Raw genomic sequence first — 20,148 nt, 5'->3', positions numbered from 1 at the left:
TTCACCGGAAAGTGCTCATGGCAACCATGCAAACTCACTGGCGCGCTGTATCCTGAGAGGAACTGGTCAAAACTTTGCGATTCGGAAAAAAATTGCAGACCAGGAACTGATCAAAGCTTCATCGATGGCTTGCCGCGAGAGGCTTGGAGTCCAGAGTCAATAAACTAACTGCTTGAGGACTTGGGAGTTAACAAATGCATCTAGATACATCCATATTTAGACAAAATTGAGTCAATTAATATGAATCAGAGGAAAGTACCTGAAAGTGTTTAATGCTACCGATTAATGCGCTGGTAGGACTCGCTGTACAAGTAATTATACTACTACACATACGATGAACTGATTGTGTGGGTGTCAAATTTTGCAATGCGATCATCCACTGAATGTTGAACTATAGTTCTAGCGCTAAAGGCGTACAAATCATAACATAGATAGTACATACTACACCAGCAGAACATAAGAGTACGAATCATAAAGTAGCTCAATATTTTGAATCAGGGTTGTGTGGTCTTGAGACTATCCGGACGCCCCTGATGACCTTCGAACATGCATCCACTTTAACGCAAAGCTGTGTACTCGGTACATGGCCTCCTTCTGTAGGTTGGATAATCTCAGGTGCATGATCTTCATCTATGAAAGGCTCGTCATCAGTACCATCCACAGGTGCATCAGAACCTAAAGAAGTTATACAATCGGTACCATCAAGGTGCATGTATCTCTTCTGCTGATAAATCGCATGGCCCGAAACCTAAGGTGTAGTTGTCTGATAATCATCTTCATGATTATTATCAAACTGAGATTCATCTTCAACTCTCCGATCAAACTGAGAGACCTATTCAACTCTATGCTTCTGCAATTAATACATCAACCGATTAGAAAAACATCTAAGGGATGCAACCTGAACAAATGTCATTTTACAGATTTACCTTCTCATCTGGCATAGCACATGTCCCAGAGCTGGAACCTGTTTCATGAAGCAAGCGCCTTTTCTCTCCTTCCTGTTCATCCATCTGCAACAAGTTAAATTTGAGTACAGAACATTGCACAGCAATGCAAATTATTGATCAAAACAGCGGCATCATCAATATAAATAATTAACTACATATGCTAGGTGATCTGTATGCTAAATATCTGCTTCTCTCGCTAAAGGATCATCATATGGTTCACCATGATAAACCCACCTAACATATGTGCAGTCCATCACAAAAATGTGTAAATAATCTTCCACTACATGGTGAGGCCTCTTCTCACCATTCATACATGTGCAGCACGGGCAATACACATCCAGGTTGTGATCTTCATGAGCTCTAACAAACCAGAATTCGTCCTAAAACGAGATCGATTCATCGTCTCCCGCGTTCGCCGCTAGAATGCAAGCTGTCGCCCCCGTCCACCCTGCCGCAGCTTGGTAAGTACTCTGGCCCGTTTGATCGCAGTGCTTCTTTAGTCGTGTTTTGTATAGTTATTTGCATATCTCATATGATATTAACTTTCTTGATGTGTTGCTTCGCAGGAAGTTCGTTTTAGTATTGTACAAAAGCATTATCCAGCCGTTACCATCCTGTCCATTCTACTGACACATGTGTGCATCCACACATTGATAGCCGTATACCCCTTCATTTGCTGCCAGAGTTTTTTTTACTGCTTCTATTGTCACACTGCTTTTATAGTCATGCTATGGGCATTTATAATCTGGTTGCTCTTATACCACATCATTAGCTCACCGCTAGCTGCTAGCTATTTTCTCCTGCCTGCTATTGTCACACTGTTTTTACAATCATGCTATGTGCATTTTCAATCTACTTGCTCTTATACCATGTTATTGGCTATTAGAGATGTAGGGCCTAGATGGTAGCGTCTCTAAGGATGTTTTTTTCTCGATCACGTCATCTCGTTCACGTTCTCCGATCGAGCATTTTACGCTGCAGGCTCATGGAACCCGTATGTCATCCTCTATGTACAATCAATTTTCTTTTCATGAAGTTATTTTTGTCACCAGATATTAGGTCACTTGCCTTTTCTTCCGATCTCGTGCCGCCTTGAAAACGTTGAGACCGCTGCTGTAAAATGGGACCCGCATGTCATCATGTCTGAACAATAAACCTTTTCTTTCTTGGAATTTTTTTGGCACCTCAATTTGGCCACTTGCATATTTCTTTCGATTCCATGCCACCCTGGAACGTTGAGATCACCCTGGAACGTTGAGATCGCTGCTACAAAATGGGACCTGTATGTCATCCTCTATATACAAAAAAAAGTTTCTTTTCTTGGATTTTTTTTTGCTCATGTATTTGCTCACTTGCCTTTCTCTTTCGATCTAATGCCACCTCTGAAACTTTGAGTAAGTTGCTAGCTCATGCGACCCGCATGTCATCCTCTATGTATAATAAAAAAAAATCTTGGATTATTTTTTACTCCTAATATTTGGTCACTTGCATTTTTCTTTCGATCTCATGCCGTTTTTGAGACGTTGAGACCGCTGCCGCAAAATGAGACCCATATGTCATCATGTATGTATAATAAAAGTTTTTTTAGATTATTTTTGGCTCCTGATATTTGCTCACTTTTTTTTTTCTTTCGATCTCATGCCGCTTTTGAAATGTTGTGAAAGTCGTTGGTTCATAGGACCCGCATGTCATCCTCTATGTACGATAAAAAAATATCTTGGATTTTTTTTCACCCTCTGATTTTTGGCTATTTCTATTTTGTTTTGATCCCCTGCCATCTTGAAAACGTTAAGCTGCTGCCATCTTGAAAACGTTAAGCTGCTGGCTCTTGGGTCTGCATTTATTCCTCTATGTACAATAATTTTTTTCTTTTTCGGAATTATTTTTTACCCTTAATTTCTAGCTACTTCATTTTTTTCTTTTGATCCCCTGTCGCCTTTGTTGAATTTATTTTTAGCCCATAATTTCCATCATTAACTTATTTGATAATTCTTTTGATGTATCAAGCTCTTCTTAACATGATTTCAACTCCTCCTCAACCTCATCTCAAAAAAAAAAAAAAAAAAACTCCTCCTCAAAGCTTAGTTAGCATCTTTTCAAACACAAGATAAATTAATAAACCAAAGCATCTTTCGAAATATATGTTTGGCCACTGAAGTAAGAAGCAAGCCATCCTACAAAACTCAACTCTAGATGTACATGATTGTTTAAGAATACCTCAATGCTGTTGTTGACACTGCCTACGGTTGTCAGAGTATCTCTTTCAGAATGGTTTCCAATTACTTCTAGTTTAGATTTGTTTTTTTGGCCATGCCCACTTGTTAATCTGCTCTCCAGCCTACTTTTCTCCACCAACGCAACCTAATAAAACAGCAAGTTAGATGATTGAAGCAATTTAACTACGCAAATTGTATATCAACAGATGGCTAACCATGTACAAAGATAATAACACTCTCCAATACAACGCAAGACAATTGCTAGATTTTAAAAACATCACCAAACTATTACTGGAATTTTCAGTCGTTTAACTCTTTATGAAAAAAGTCATGAACTGAAAATTGAAAAGCACTTGGGAACACTACAAATTAGTGCCCTGACGTCCAAGTGGCTCAACTTTGTCTACATACAAACACATTTAAGTTATAGATACATCCATATCTAGATAAAGTTGAGTCATTTAGTTTGGGCGGAGGGAGTAGCTAATAATATCAAATATTCATTAGTTACATGCACGGTATATAAACCTTTTGGCCTACTATTCGTTCATTATAACTTGCAATCCAATGGCAGAGAAATGATTTTGATTTTAATGTTACACTAAAACAGAATCTCTAGTATGCTAGAACATTATTTACAAGGTAATGGGTTATTTGTCACAAAGTTTTGAACTCTAAACACCATGAGGCACCTTGACTGTTTCTTCATGAACAAAATAACTCACCTGGTCTGCTTTCTTTTGAGACTCATCAATTTCTCGTGACAATTCTTGGACACGTTTGTCATACATTTCAACATTTCCTGGCATGTCTGCTTGAGAAACATCATTTTGAGAAACCATGATAGTAGCAGAGCCAGAGCGCGCTTTTGAATATCTAGAGAGCATCATATCCTTTATATGTGTTTGAAGTGCTACACATATTTCTTCACCCTAAAATGCAAGCACTTGGTTAATTTGGCCCGGTAAAATGGTTATATCGACAGCTTTATGTGATATAACAAGATGGACTAAGCGATGATGTACTATCTCCTGTGAGGAGTAAAAAATAACCTGCTTAGTTTCAAACTGAAAGATATGAAGAACAGGAGCAACTCTCATCTCAAAGAAAACAGCAACTCTCATCTTAAAGAAAACAGCAGTATTGCTGCTCCCAAATTGCTTTATGTCTCTCAGCTCTGCAGAATGTAGGTATTCCTTAGGAACCGGACGAAAGAAGTGAACCTGCGTTAAAGCGGAATTACAAAATCAGCCTCAACTGGAAGTAGAACAGATACACATGTTTTATCATATGATAAGGCATCCTACCCCGCGCTTGTTTATTCCCAAAATGATTCTTCCAGGTAAAAGTCCTATTGGATCATCAATTTTCCGAACGCTGAAGAAAACTGAATTGCCATATAGAAGAGTCCTTAAGATTCTGAGAAATTGGTTCCTTGCATCATCTTTTGACAAGTGTTCCTGGATGCAACAGCAAAGTACGTGGGTGATTGAGGTATCGCATATTCTTTCTAATGCAAATTTAGATCATAAAATTTACTACTCCCTCCAAGTATCAGCATGGGATCGAAGGGAGTATTTTATCAGCACATGCATCAAAACTAAAGAAAATCATATCTAACTGGAATTTAAAACAATATCACTTTATTACATGTTAGTAAGGTGTGTGATGCATCTACACATACAGTCACTGTAATCAGTGCAGAACATGGAAGTCAATAAGAATTAAGAAAGATGTGTTAAAAATCAAGTAAAAAAACAAAAAGTCGTATGATGTGTGATGCATCTAAGGTTGCTCCGAAATAGCATAAAGTTGCAGAGCTAGATGAATACCATTAACTGATAGCGTGAGATGATGTCAAGCTCCCAGTCTCGCTTTTCTCTAGTAATTGCAACTTGTCTAGGTAGAAACCTCTCTAGAAGAGATATCCATTCGCTAGTAAGAAGAAAAATGGCATCTCAGGAAAGAGATAGGATGAATTATTAAGAAAAGACTATATTGACAAACAAAATAAGAGATCAGGCAGAGCCTTTTACGTACACACAGGACTCAGGATTTTCAATGAATCCAATCTCGACCAATATTTGCAGAGCAGTGAGTTGTGCAGCATCATCCCTGCCTACTGGGTAGTTCCCCAAAATATAATCATGTTGTAACTGCAGAACGAGGGCATTAGTTAGCGCTATGTTGGAAGCATGATTATGTGCATGGCCTAAGGGTTGTAAGTACTTCAACTGGCTCTGCAAACCAGTACCTGGACATATGATAGCTGAACGAACATCGGATCAGTCACAGCCTCATCAGACTCGCGAAATAGGCGTTTCTTAAATACAAGCTTGCAGTGCAAAATTTCTCCTTTGTTGCGATCCTTAGCTGACTTGAATTCAGATAGCAAGTCACCAATGTATTTGTTATCGTCCAATCCGATGTATTCCTCTGCATGCCAAAAAGTAATAAATGCATGTGCTATGTGAGAAACTTCCATTAATTTATATATTTCCTAAACCCACATGCACTAAGTCAGACTGAAGAGGGAAAAGCGTGCGAGTTGAAAATGAAAAGAAATACCGTTGCCAACTTCTGAAGATTTTGATCCATTAACAATCTTTCGACACTCAAAAAGACTGAAACTAGAATATACTGAGAGTTTGATAATGCCAGCAAGTTCCTGTAGTCATGGAATAGTTTGTTTACACGGAACTTACAACTTCAAGTATATAAAAAAAGACAAGGAGCTGACAAATTTGCAGCCAAAGCCTAAATAAAAAGTACAACAAGGGAACATGCAAAGAATACTCTGACACTACTGGGATGTGACACATTGTTGAATATCCACTATTTGGTCAACCAGAAAGTACATCTAATGAATTGAAGTCAAATAATGTTCCACTCAAGGATAACAAAGTCTTCTTGTATTAGAGTTCATACTTCATAATATTCGGGAAATAAGTAAGTAGCAGTGTGTCTGCATGACATAGAGCACAAAGTACAACACTTTGTAAAGTTGAGTAACCGTGCTTTCAACCTTTGGAACTTCCCTGAGTGTTGATGATAAGTTGATAACAAAAATGGTCAAAAGCATTTTGTTATAACTGGTCAAAATTCATAATGACACCTTAACTACAGCCTAATTCTATCCCCTAACGGTGGTTATGCTCAGTCACTTGGTCACGAGGTATCTGAAATTCTGAACAGAGAACAAGTCTTCAGACTGTGGATAGACACCTAGTAGCAATGAGCAACATGCCAAGTGAAACCAGCCAACAGGTTCGATTTGAAACTATTGACGAGTTGTTCTGGCCAAACGTATGTTCAATCTATGAATGAACAACTTGTATTAAGTGCATCCTTCTGGATAGCACCTTTATGAATATATTTTAGAGGAAATAGTCATGACTTAACAAAACTGGAAATCAACTACAATGAACCACCGTGTGCACAGCAAGAGGTAAGTATGTAAGTTATGACTATCCAGGCCCATTACGTGGTCAATATCATTCTCGTTATACCGAAGGTGACAATGTTCAGCCAAAATTGCATATATGCCATGCAATGCTCTGGATCTGACTAGGTACATTCTTCTAAAGGGTCATTTGGTACCTATATCAGTTCCAAACCACTAATAGCTTAGGAGAAATGCGGATACCTCAACAGCATCAGCAACAGTTGTTGCCATGTCGTATTTAATCTCTTCAAATGTTTCATCCAAGAAAAATACAATTGTTGTAAGCTTCCGGCTGGTTAAAAGTGTTTCAATCTCTTCTCGTGCAGGAATTGTAACCCGTGGGCCTGCTTTAACGGAACGTTTTAACACATTCAGTGTGTTCAATGCTAGAACTCGAACATCAGAATCAGTTGTGGCTCCATGAGCAATATAGTGAACATACTCAGACAAGTATGCCCCAATATCATTGCTTGGTGGCATGGAAGATGCGCATAAATACATTAGCTCCCAAGCTCTTATCAACCAGCTCCTGTAAGAATAACAAAACTATGATTCCTATAAATGTCTGAAATCAACATGTGCTTGCTACACATTAGAAGCCCAATACTTACCGACCGGGATTGTTACGTGTTTGTTTTGAAAGCTGGGCAAAGAGCTCATCTCGAAGTTCAGAACGCTTCAAAGTATGCTTATAAAGCTTTGCAACTAGTTCAACTCTTTCTTCCAAACTTATTATTGAAGGTGAATCGATGCCCATGTACTTTAATATGACATGGAATAATTTAATTGAGCGACTTACAAGGTCGTTAGTTACTTTCAGTAATGAAGTTGGAATAGGATCCTGCCAAAGAGAGAACAGAGAAGCATTAAATTGATATAAAAAAATATGTTAAAATGACATCATAAGCATTTTGAGTAAGAGAACTTGCTCAGAAATTAGATTGTAGCCAGATGATCTCATACAGGGAATGGGGTTCAACAACATTACCTTTTGGAAGCACAACATATCTTCCAAAGTGAACTTCTCACGAACTTGCGGACCCACAGATTTTTTAATAAAAAACCCACGCTTTCCGGATGAATGGATCTGTTTTTGCATTGCTTTAAGAAATCCCTCCACCTGTTATATTTCAGCACTAAATTAAGCATGGGATAATGTGGATATGGAACCATATTCGTGCTTACTAACTAATGCAGAATAATTATAAACTAATAAATCTGATCCTACTGAAATGTTGTGGTGCATCTATAGAATGATTATAGCAATGCTTGCATTGTGAAAGAAAATACAAGAACGCAGAGAGACCCAACCAAATAGTAAAGGATAACTGTTACTTCTATTAGAATGGTAGAGTTAACATTTCGCAAACAAGCATCAGCACCTCTTAACTAGCAACTTTGTAGAGAACGACGATGAGATTTCTATCGTCTGTTCAGAACTGCCATGAGATATATGACATCACTGGGTAAAGGAGGCGCGTACCTGGAACCTATCGATCAGCGGGATTGCTCCAGCAAGCTCCGGAGGTATTGGCATGGACAAATTCGACGGAGTACTGAAAAAAAGGAAGCAGCCCAAAGAGTAAACATCTATCCACCACATATCATTATGCAAGGAACGGAAATGTGACCCGCAAGACAATACACTGGATGGTAACACTGTCTCCAATCTCCAATCAAAGAAATGGAATGGGGTGGTGAGCCGCCTATTGATATAAAAAACCACTTTCTCCAGTTTTGAAAATAACCACTAAACTGGTACCCAAACCGTTTAACGGCGATTTACACAAAAATAACCCAAAAGTGGAAGAAAAGCACAGACTAACCCTCCGGCGAAACTATTTCACCAATCTAACCCTTTTGTGTGGCGCCCCTCTCAAGGGCGCCACACATGCCCATGTGGCGCCCCTGGCGCTGGCGCCACACACCCATCCTACGTGGCCCGTCGACGCTGAGCTGGTGACCCCGATCCGACGTGGCAGCACGAGTGGCGCCGCTCCGGCCGGGGCCACACTTTGAAAGTGTGGCGCCCCTGGGAAGGGCGCCACACATTGACTTAAGTTTGGGCGCCGCGCGCGCCCAGCCCGACCCTCTTCTTTCTTTCTTCCTCTGTTCCTCTTCTCTCCTCCAAAGGCGCCCGGTTTTCTCTCTCCCCCTCTCTCCACCCCACCAAATCAACCACCAAATCGTCAGGTCTGTCCGTGGAGATCGTTCCCAACTCGTTGCTTGAGGTAATCTCCTCCGTTTCCCCTCTTTTCATCCATTGATTTTGTGTATTTGCTCCAATCTATATGTGAAACCCTAGATGTGGATTTGGTTGATTTGAGGGTGGAGATGGATTTGGTTGGATGTTAGGGTTGTTGAAGTAGAAGAAATGGTAGTGTGCTAGTTTGTATGGGTAGATTATGTTGATTATGGTATCTAATGAACACATGTGTGTATGTGTTGTTCCCATTATGCTAGGGGGATGGAAAGAATTGTTCATGTTCATCATGTGGACAAGGATGCTTACTTGAAGGGAAACATAGAGCCGGACCCGGAAGAGGTTGACTTGGTGTTTGACGTTAGCCCTAGCTTTGCGGAGGTGGTAGCACAAGTTAGGGTTGAGTTGAATTGGAATGAGCCAAATGATGGTATTGAGCTAGAGGGAAGGCATAATGTGGGGTTTGGAATGCACACCCGTTGGAAGATAATGCGTATCAACTCCGAGCAACGTTGGTCCATTTACAAGGAGACGGTGGCCGGGTCACAAGATAAGGCTTTGGAGTTGTTTGCAACCAAGACGGTTGAGGCTCGTATCGAGCTTGACCTTAACCGGCCCTCCTCCCCGTTCGAGAGAGGACTCCTCCACCCATGAGCCAAGAAGAGGCCACCCAATCTCCCATTGTCCAATCTCCCATTGCCCAACAACCTCCGTTGGATAATGAGTATGATGAGCACGAAGATGGTGATGATTGTTTCGAGATGAATGGCAACAATGTGGGTGATTTGGATAAATATTGGACGCAAGAGGAGATGGACCACTCCATTCCTTATTCCCGATGCTATGCGTCGGACTCGGATGATGATGGACCCGAAGAGGAGGTTGACGAGGATGGCTTCACCGCTAAGGAAGCCGAAAGAGCCGAGATCTTCAAGAAGGTAACCGGACGGGATATCCGGGTACCATTGTTCCGTGATGTTAGTCTTGCGGATGGAGCCGTGGTTGATGGTGGTAAAAGTTTACTTCTTGGAGCTAGGCCACTATCCAAGAGAGATGTGGAAGCTACGACGTCTATGATCTCTAAAGGGCTCACGTTTGATACCTTCTTGGAATTGAAGATATGGTTGAAGGAGTTCTCCATTAAGCATCATCGCCCTTACATCGTTGTTCACTCGGACTTGAAGAAGCGGTACACGCTAAAATGTGTGGATAAAAGGTGCCCATGGGTTGTCCGTGCACGACCTTTCAAAAAGGGCCCTCTTGGCACATAACAAGTTGTGTAGCCACTCACATGTGCCGGGGACCGAAGCTTGATGGCAAGGATGCACAGCCGGACCACCGTCAACTCACATCCGAGTTCATTGCATACAAGCTCTCGGCGGAGATATCATCACTTCCTATCATGAGCATTAGGTCCGTGCAAGATACGGTCAAATCCCGGTTTGCCTACGACGTCAAGTACGGGAAGGCATGGAAGGCCAAACAAGCCGCATTCAAGATGTTGTATGGTGATTGGGAGGAAGCATACAACCGTATCCCTAGGTTGTTGTTAGCGATGGCCGCAACTAACCCGGGCATGGTGCATGTGGTCGAGCCTTCCGCAACCAAAATGACATTGCATGATGGTAAAAGAGTGAGGGTATTTCACCGTGCATTTTGGTCATTCCAGCAATGCACGAGGGCATTCGAACATTGTAGGCCCGTCATAGCCGTGGATGGTACCTTCTTGACCGGTCAATACAAGGGCACACTATTGGTGGCAATAGCAAGTGATGCAAGCAACCGTTTAGTACCATTGGCTTTTGCATTGGTAGAGATTGAGAACAATGATAACTCGGCAATGGTTTTTCCATATATTGAGGACGAGGGTCATACCACCCTCAAAGGAAGTGTGTGTCATCTCCGATCGTCATCAAGGAATTCTCAATGCGGTGGAGGTTACAATTCCCGGGCATGCTCCCTTGCATCACCGATGGTGCATGAGGCATTTTTGTGCGAACTTCTACCGGGCATGCAAGAGCAAAGAGTTGTCTGACCTTCTTCAAGATTGTTGCCTCGCTTATTCGGAGCGCCGCTTCGCAAACCTATACAACGGCTTGCTGAAGCACAAAGACCTCAACGCGGGTGGTCAAGAGTTTCTTCATAGACACCTCGTATTTAACTCAAAGTGGGCAAGAGCTTATGATGAGGATGGGAGGAGATATGGCCAAATGACAAGCAACATGGCCGAGTGCTTCAACAATGTTTTGAAGGGTGTCCGTGCATTGCCCGTGACGGCAATCATTCAATACACATTCGAGAAGTTGAATGTCTATTTCCGTAACTACACCGATGAAACGGAGAAGGAAATTGCTTTGAATGCCGAGTTCCCAAAGAAGGTTCAAGAGTTCATGGATTTTCAGGCGAGGAAGGCCGACTCCCAAACGGCTACATGTTATGATAATGTTGACTGGGTTTACCAAGTGAATGAGCCGGGGGCACCACACAAGGTGGTGTCCAACACGGAGGCCGGGCTTTCCGTGTGTCCCTAAAGACATGTGAATGCACATGTAGGAGGCCCTCTTTGCTTCATTTGGCTTGCTCCCACTTGCTAACAGCGGCACGCACTAGACGTGTCGACTACAATAACCCGCTCACCGTTCGGGAGTCCGAGTTCTCAATCGAAGCCACAAAGAGGACATGGGCTCCAAGGTTTTGTCCTTACTTGGATCAATCACAATGGCCGGAGTATCATGGAGTGCAAGTTTGGCCAGATCCGGAATGGAAGGTTGTGAAACGTGGAAGAAGAAAGACAAAGAGGTATCACGGAGATATGGATAGATGGGGTCATTCCGGAAACAAGGTTATTCCAAGAAGCTCGCGAGCCAACTAATTGTGGATCCTGCAATAGTAAGGGCCACAATAAAAGGAAGTGCACATCCGGCAAAAAATCAAAGGGCAATGATGCTAGCACAAGTCAAGCATCAAGTAGCCAACAAGCTTCAAATCAACCTCCAAGCCAACAAACCCCAAGCCAACAAGCTCCAAGCCAACAAGCTCCAAGCCAACAAGCTCCAAGCCAACAAGCTCCAAGCCAACCGCGTCAAACTCCTCCAAGCCAAACGCGTCAACCTCCTCCAAGCCAAACGCGTCAACCTCCTCCAAGCCAAACGCGTCAACCTCCTCCAACCCAAACGCGTCAACCTCCTCCAAGCCAAACGCGTCAACCTCCTCCAACCCAAACGCGTCAACCTCCTCCAAGCCAAACGCGTCAACCTCCTCCAAGCACACAAGCCGAACGGCAACAAGCTCCTACGCAACAAGGTCCAAGGCAACAAGCCTCAAGGCATCAACCACAATGGCGACAAGCTCCAAGGCAACAAAGGATTCACGTAGGGCTTAGTAGAGGTGGCCGTCGCAGTGCTAGTATGCTACGATACCTAGCGGGGCCTTATCCGTATGTGTCTCGAAGTTACTACTTGCATTGTACTTTCTATTTTCATATTCCATGACTAACTTTGGTTTTTCAATTTGGTTTACAGGTATGGCAAGTCAACCCACCAAGGGGAAGGGAGCATGGGAGGGCAATGAGAAGGAGGAGTCCGTTTGGGAGGAGGCGGTAAGGACGGTGCGGAAGAAGGAGAAGGAAGCACTAGAGAGGAAGAAGAAGGAGGAGGAAGACAAGAAGATGGCGGAGAGTGCCCGTATGCAAAAACAAGTATGAGGAATACATATTGTTCCACAAGAGGAGGAATGCCAAGCTGAAGGCCGAACGGGACCGCGAGGCACGGATAAAATTCCCGAGGAGCTGCCAACTTGAGCAAATTGCGAGGGAGAGGGCCAATAGGATGCACCTAGAGGAGGTGGCTAGGGAGGCTGAACGCATCAAGGAGGAGAGAGCTCAAGCGGAAGCTGCAAAGACGGAGGAGCGCCACCACTTCTTCGATTCGGTCGTTCAGCTTGGCTCGTGACTTAAGGGAGAAGGAAGAATTGGCTGAAGAAGCTAAGAAGAAGAAGGCAAGGGGAGGGAGCCTTTGCGACGCAAGTGATGTCCCTTTGGCTATGTTCTTGTTGTCGAACCTTTATGTTGTCCGAACCTTGATGTTCTCGAACCTTCGTGTCGTTGAACCTTATTGTAATTGAAACCTTGATGTCGTCGAACCTTATTTGTCATTTGAACCATTATGCTTGTGTCAATGTGTGGTACATATTCAGTGCAATGTTCTTGTTGTCAAAACTGTTGGAATATGGTAGGTTTTTTCATGGTTTTAACACAAGTCAATGTGTGGCGCCCTTCCCACTGGCGCCACAAATGCTAGTGTGGCGCCCGTGGCATCGGCGCCACACGTGCCAACTTATATGAACTATTGGGTCGAAAACATCCAGGGGCCCCGGACGATAAGTTCTTAGCCGTTTTGGCGACCCTCTTTGTGTGGCGCCCTTCTCCCTGGCGCCACATGTGCTTGTGTGGCGCCCGTGGCGTCGGCGTCACACATGCCAACTTATATGAGCTATTGGATCCAAAACATACTGTAAGACAAATCGTCGGGACTTAGCCGTTTTGGCGACCCTCTTTGTGTGGCGCCCGTGGCATCGGCGCCACACATGCTCGTGCGCGCCGTGCCACGGCGCCACACAAAGAGGGTCGCCAAAACGGCTAAGTCCCGCATGATTTGTCTTACAAGTATGTTTTGTGCAATTAGACATGCATCCGTGGCGCCGATGCCACGGGCGCCACACTGTGCAATGTGGCGCCAGTGGGAAGGGCGCCACTCATTGACATGTGTTAAAACCATGGAAAATCCTACCATATTCCAACAAAACTGCCATCATGTCAAAAGCTAGATCATACACACATCATATCAACAGCCATTTCGTACACACATCATCGACATAACATCATCATACCTAACATCGTAGCACATAGTTTCATACAATTTAAGATAGAATTCAAACAACACGAAGCAACGAAGATAGAGTTGACAACACTCGACGTTCTAACTATCGGTGTCGGAGCCGGATTCGCCGGTGTGGGGGTAGTGCACACGGCGGGCGGTGTCGTCGAACACCTTGACGATCATCTCGCCGTCCCCTCGTACAGGAAGGTGAGCCGGCACCCGGGCTCGAGGTGGAGGTCACGGGCGAACTTGTCCCACCCCGTGTGCAGGTACATCTTGCCCTCGCCCGTCGAACAGGACCTCCACGGGCCAGCGGCGAAGTTGCGGCTAGCCTCCCGTAGCTGCAAGTGCGCCGGCTCGACGCCGTCGACGAACTCGGCGAACTTGTCCGGTAGCCGCTTGATGCCGAGTGGGTCGTCGTCGATGCGGAGGAGGAACTCGAAGCAGCGTTCGTCATGCGAAGACGAGGAGGATGCAGGTGACGGTGATCGTGGGGCCCTTGCTGCTCCACCGCGGCGGCCCCTTCCCCGGCCCGGGGGGCGCCCAGGACCGCGGCGGCCGCCCCTTCCCCGTCCACCGGCACCGGCCATCCTACATGTTTACGTTTTTGAACCATATTACGATCCATTCAACTAACAAATATGAGTAACTCCATCACAAATACTAGGCATACATGTGGGTTCATACACATACATACACATACATACATAGAGTTCATACACATACATGTGAAATTTCATATGTAGATTTCTACACATCTATGGTTCAAACACATGCATACATGAGGCTACCATCTCCAACACAAACAATACAATATAGAGTGCACAAAAGAAAGAAAACATGTCTAGGGTTCATGTCCAAATCTAGCCCGATCTATGAAATTAGTGGATGAATGGAGAAGATTTGAAGGAGATTACCTTGACAAATGGATGGGGAACGATCTCCACGGACAGATCCGACGATTTGGTGGTGGATTTGGTGGGGGAGAGGGAGGAGAGAGAGAACCGGGTTGGGGAGGAGGAAGAGAAGAAGAGAAAGAAAGAAGAAGGGTCGGGCTGGGCGCGCGCGGCGCCCAAACTTAAGTCAATGTGTGGCGCCCTTCCCGGGGCGCCACACTTTCAAAGTGTGGCGCCGGCCGGAGCGGCGCCACTCGTGCTGCCACGTCGGATCGGGGTCACCAGCTCAGCGTCGACGGGCCACGTAGGATGGGTGTGTGGCGCCAGCGCCAGGGGCGCCACATGGGCATGTGTGGCGCCCTTGAGAGGGGCGCCACACAAAAGGGTTAGATTGGTGAAATAGTTTCGCCGGAGGGTCAGTCTGTGCTTTTCTTCCACTTTTGGGTTATTTTTGTGTAAATCGCCCCGTTTAACAAGCAGCGAGGTAGGCCAGGATTAGGGAGCCAACAGACGTAACCACTAAACAAATACTCCCTCCGGTCTTATTTAATGGTACTTTCCAGCAGGCGGGGGAAAATAGCGACGTGGCTATACGAGACGGCGGGCGGGCGCCCGGCGGAGGAGGCAGGCTGGCACTCACGGCGGCGCGAAGTTGTAGCCGTCGCCGTTGATGCTGGAGCCGAGCAGCGGCGTGGCAGCGGCGGACGGGGTGGTCCCGCCGTTGCTGCCGCCGCCGCCGAGCTGCGCGGCGGGGCCCGCGCCGCCGTCCGCCATCTGGCCTCTCCGCTTGTCGGCCTCCAGAGCTTTGAGGGCCGGGACGTGCGCCGCCTGTCAGGCCGCAACTCCCATCCACGAAGCAGCCAGATCCAGAGGCACGGGTAATGGCGAGCAGAGGCGGGGAGGGAGAGATGGCGCGCGTGTAGGACGACGGTGGTGTGGCAGAGCGAGAAATGGGGCAGAGCAGATCCCCCGCAATGCGCGCGGCGGCGGCGGTATAACTAAGCAGGAGCTCGCGGCGGCACGAGGGGGAGAGGGGAGGCAGTAGTAGTGGCGACAAGGGCTTGGTTCGAGAACAAGCGAGCCCTAAATCTAGCAACGGGACGCCTGACCGCCCGTGTCTACGTTGAGCACTGCAATTCGACTGAGAACTAGCACATAGTACTATGCATTCTTTGTATAGATGTAGAATACATATAGCCATAACCCGTTCATATTCATTCTTTGCATTCCTTGTATAGATAAGATAGTATACAATATATAGCACACAATGGCACATTTGCCGAACAATGTCACAAGCTAGCAAACTTCTGTACAATGTTGAGATTCACATTCGTGTTGCATCACACACGGTGTACAAAAGTGAAAAGTGCGGTTCAGGAATTTGTGAACCTCCTAACGTTGCGCAGCTGTGAAATTTTAAATTTAGCAGCAAGAATTGCTATAGTTTGGACCATCTGGCTGGTTCCGATCTGACTTGAGCGATGAGCTCTCTTCTCAAAATCTTGCCTGCAGCTGACTTTGGTACGCTCTCCACGAAGGTAACCCTCTTCAACCTTTTGTAGTATGCGACCTGAGATGTGATGTAAGTTTTAAAAAAAAGTACAAGTGCATTACCATGGGCAGTACGCAGTTGAGGCATGTTTTATGCTAGTGATGGTACGTGTTCCACTACAGATAGTCCACGGCCAAAGTTTAGCAGAGTCTGTAGTCAGCCTCACCTGACTTTCAATAAATTTCTTGACATCAACTTCAATCAATGAACTGGAAGGTGATCGCACAACATAGGCGATAGGAACTTCGCCTGCTTCAGTATCAGGAAACCTTGAAACAAGCACAGCTCCAAGTCAAGAGATAAGAAACAGCTGATAAACGAGCCGAAACCGATGGGGATGTAAAATTTTGTAGTACTCAAAATCTGCTAGAAACAATTAAATAAAATTTAAGAAGTGCAACGTACGGGATAACGACAGCATCTAGAATCTCTGGATGAGACAAAAGTAATCCTTCAAGCTCAGCAGGTGCAATCTACAAGTTAAAAAAATGATCAAGAAAACAATAGTGCAAAAGGATGAGTTCCTATCGTTCGAATTAGGTTGGGTACTAGCACAAAAAAGTTTTTTTTAGGGAAACACAAAAAGGTTACTATTCAGACAACATAAAAGACCATCATGCTCAAGTTACGAAAAATATGACTTTTGTTAAAAAGTTTTTTTGGTGAAACTTTAAAGACTTGAAGTCATGGACTCATGGAAAACCGCATCAGTGATGTTTGGGCCGTTTGACTACATATTGAACAGAGAAAAGCAGTATCGTAAATATTGCTGTGTATATGGGGCATGGACCAATGAACACTTGCGTTATCAGCGCCGCAACAGGCACACATTAAATATTAAATGGACCCTAACTATGTTGAAACTGATCAACAGACGTTCCCCACACACTTCATCAATTAGTACTAAAACTGTCTATTAAAAACAAACATTAGCTTGTCTAGGTGATGAAGGCCAAAGCGCAACTGCAATGTATTCTTCTAGTTATGGTTGTTGTGTTTTATCTCAAGATTCTATCTACCACTAGAGAAAAAGTACGAGTATTTCTGTAGGGTACCTGGAAACCTTTGTACTTAATCAACTCTTTAAGTCTATCAACAACATAAAGCTGGCCTTCTTCGTCAAAGTATCCAAGATCACCAGTATGCAACCACCCTTGCTTGATTGTGAATTCAGTAGCTTGCACATTGTTGAAATACCCTAGAGAAAATTGACTCAATACTCGAATGATTGTAAAGAAGTGATGCCCCAATACTCCCTTTAGGACTAAATATATTGGAAAATTTCTTGTCTGTGCAAAACAGTATAGAAATGTAAATAACAGTTTCTTCATGATCACTAGAGTTTCATGTTAAATAAAATCAGCAGGTACATTGTCAATAAACATGTGAAAGAAAAACATTTCATTTTTTACCTCGTTATTTAACTAAAAAAGACTACCAATTACTAAAGTTTCATTGTAACATCATTTACACTAAGGTTAGTATTATGTCATTGTTGATCAAGCAAATGATGCATGGCTGTTTGGTCTGAGAAGACATGGTACAAGAACTAGATCTTCACCTTGCATTATATGTGGCCCTCGTACACAAATTTCTCCTAGTTGATTCGGTGGCAGATGTTTTAGTGTCTCTACATCGACAACTTTTCCTTCAACACCAGTGGCAAGCGCTCCAGTTGACCCAAATCGACGAGTCTTCCCAATTGTTGGGAATTCAAATGATATTATCCCACAAGTCTCGGTCATACCATAGCCCTGTTAGAGGATCACATCACACAATATAACATGTGAACAAGAGAATAAAGGCATAGTACCACATGATATGAGCATCTCCAATAGCTTACCAAAAAGGTGGAAATCTTAGCCAAGAACTGCTTTTTAATGGTAATGAGACAAAAGAAAACTGCTTCAACAACATAACCAAAAGTGGCTCCATACCCCTTTTTTGGATAATAACCCAAAATTTGACCAAAATATCCATATATGGGTAAGACCATCCAATGACCCATATGTGTAGAAAACTGGGTGGGAGAGCCAAACCGTCGCAACTGGAAATTGCCTCGTCCCTCCAGTGGTCGCCTGACCATGCCACCTCGCCATGGACGTCCTCGCACACCTCCCACAAGCCTCCTATGATCCTCCCAACCCGCTCCGGCCATGCAGGCGGGCAACTCCTCCATCTACAGCAGAACCCATGCCGCCAATGGTGCCCACAACTTTGTTGCGCACCGCTCTCGCCGGCTGCGCACTCGTGGTGTTCGGCCAAATGGCCGCAAGGAAAGAGAAATTTCAAACTTTTTAATATTAAATTTCATTAGAGTGTGAATATTAAATTTTAAAGTCAACTATGTGATTCTTCCGCAAAATGCGGAAGTCAACTATGCGGAAGTCACTTTCCAGTTTTCAACAGCCAAATGAAGCTGGATAGGACAGCTTAGCTGTTTTTTGATAGTGGTATACTCTGCAGTTCTAAAACTTTGTCTTTCATGTGGACGGCACATTTTATTACTATTGGATAACATATATTTGTACTTCTAACTAATGCTTGGATTGAAAATAAGTTAAAAAGTTATGATGTAACTGTAGGATGCTGGTTGCGAAGGTACCATTAGTAACATATAAGTTACCATTTTACCAAACACATAGTAGTTGAGTTCCACTTTTTTTTAGATCGACATTTTTTGTTTAATAATTACGCAGTTGACTTTCATATTTAAAATATAGGGATCTCTCACATCTGAATGTTACGTTCATGTTTCCAACGGCCAAATGAAGCTGAACATGAGGACAGCTTAGCTGTTTTGATAGTATTGTGGTATACTCCGATGTTGTAATGTGCCGCTAATATACAAGAGCTGAATGATAATTCACCTGTACAATGTCGGCGTTGGGGAAGTTTTTGGCCACGACCTCCATGACGTCCTTGCCGAGCGGCGCAGCAGCAGACAAGATGAACCTGAGCGAGCTGAGATCGTATCTCCCGCCCATCCCCTGCTTGGCGAGCGCGATCATCACCGGCGGCACGCAGAAGAGGTCGGTGACGCGGTATCTCTCGACGGCCCGCATGGCGGTGTCCATGGCGAAACCGGACATGACGACGACGGTGTTGCCGCGCTGCAGCTGGGCGAAGAGTATGTCGGAGAGGCCGAAGATGTGGAATATGGGCAGGAAGCAGAGAAATACGTTGGCGGCCTCCCCGCGCTGGTCCTGGTCGGAGGTGACCATGGTGGAGGCCGCGATGAAGTTGCGGTGCGTGAGGATGACCCCCTTGCTCTCCCCCGTGGTTCCAGAAGAGTAGAGCAGCGCGGCCGTGTCGCTCTGCTTTGTCGGCGGACGGCGGTATGCGGTCTCGTCGATGCCGGAGACGAGGTCGGAGTAGCGGGTGACGTTCGAGGTGGCGGGGACGGGTGGGGACGTAGGGAGGTCGTCGGAGTCGAGGAGGATGACGGGGAGGTTGAGGCTGGCGACGGTAGGGAGGAGGTCGGACACGGTGATGAGGAGCTTGACCCGGGCGTCGGTGGCCTGCTTGGCGATCTCCCGCGCGGTGTAGAGCGGGTTGGCGGTGGTGGCGACGGCGCCCAGCGCGGCGGCGGCGAAGACGCAGACCGGGTAGAGGACGCAGTTGGGTGCGACGAGGAGCACGGCATCGCCGGGTCGCACCCCCGCGCGGGTGGCGAGCGCGACGGCGGTTGTGCGGACCGCCGAGCGGAGGGCCGCGAAGGTGAGGGACCGGCCCGTGGCGGCGTCGACCAGGGCGAGCGCGTTGGGGCAGGCGTCGGCGCGGCGGAAGAGGAGGTCCGTTATGGTGAGGTTTGGGTCCGAGGGGATCGGCGCCACCGGGCGCGGCGAGCGGTAGATGCCGTCCGCGCCGTAGCCGGCGGACGGCACAGCCGTTGTTGTGGTCGTCGCCATCGCCGCTCTGCTTCCTGGTCTGGTTGGTTTCTGTTTGTCAGCTCAGCTGCTTGCGTTGTTAAAATCAGAATCGTTATATGAATATATCCATCCTCACTGGA

At 45.3% G+C, this 20,148-nt stretch overlaps 2 protein-coding genes across 2 annotated transcripts; both read right to left on the bottom strand.

The window, feature by feature from the left end:
- Positions 1-481: 481 nt before the first annotated feature.
- Positions 482-8,157, bottom strand: LOC124670926 (kinesin-like protein KIN-14I). Its single transcript, XM_047207384.1, has 15 exons — positions 8,092-8,157; positions 7,597-7,728; positions 7,220-7,449; positions 6,810-7,137; positions 5,732-5,831; positions 5,418-5,599; positions 5,204-5,319; positions 4,996-5,098; positions 4,471-4,623; positions 4,216-4,386; positions 3,889-4,095; positions 3,069-3,308; positions 927-1,010; positions 655-675; positions 482-538 (listed from the first exon to the last, which is right to left on the bottom strand). Exons 1-15 carry the CDS (start codon positions 8,143-8,145, stop codon positions 482-484), a joined length of 2,178 nt encoding a protein of 725 aa, XP_047063340.1. The 5' UTR covers positions 8,146-8,157.
- A 7,865-nt stretch (positions 8,158-16,022) lies between these two features.
- On the bottom strand, positions 16,023-20,047 carry LOC124670925 (4-coumarate--CoA ligase-like 1). Its single transcript, XM_047207382.1, has 6 exons — positions 19,007-20,047; positions 17,698-17,890; positions 17,192-17,334; positions 16,542-16,609; positions 16,303-16,405; positions 16,023-16,154 (listed from the first exon to the last, which is right to left on the bottom strand). Exons 1-6 carry the CDS (start codon positions 20,045-20,047, stop codon positions 16,023-16,025), a joined length of 1,680 nt encoding a protein of 559 aa, XP_047063338.1.
- Positions 20,048-20,148: the final 101 nt, after the last annotated feature.

This window comes from Lolium rigidum, chromosome 7 (assembly GCF_022539505.1).
Source record: "Lolium rigidum isolate FL_2022 chromosome 7, APGP_CSIRO_Lrig_0.1, whole genome shotgun sequence".
NCBI classification, from domain to species: Eukaryota; Viridiplantae; Streptophyta; class Magnoliopsida; order Poales; family Poaceae; genus Lolium; species Lolium rigidum.
Note: the sequence above shows the minus strand (reverse complement) of the source record. Positions and strands in the feature narration are given on the sequence as shown.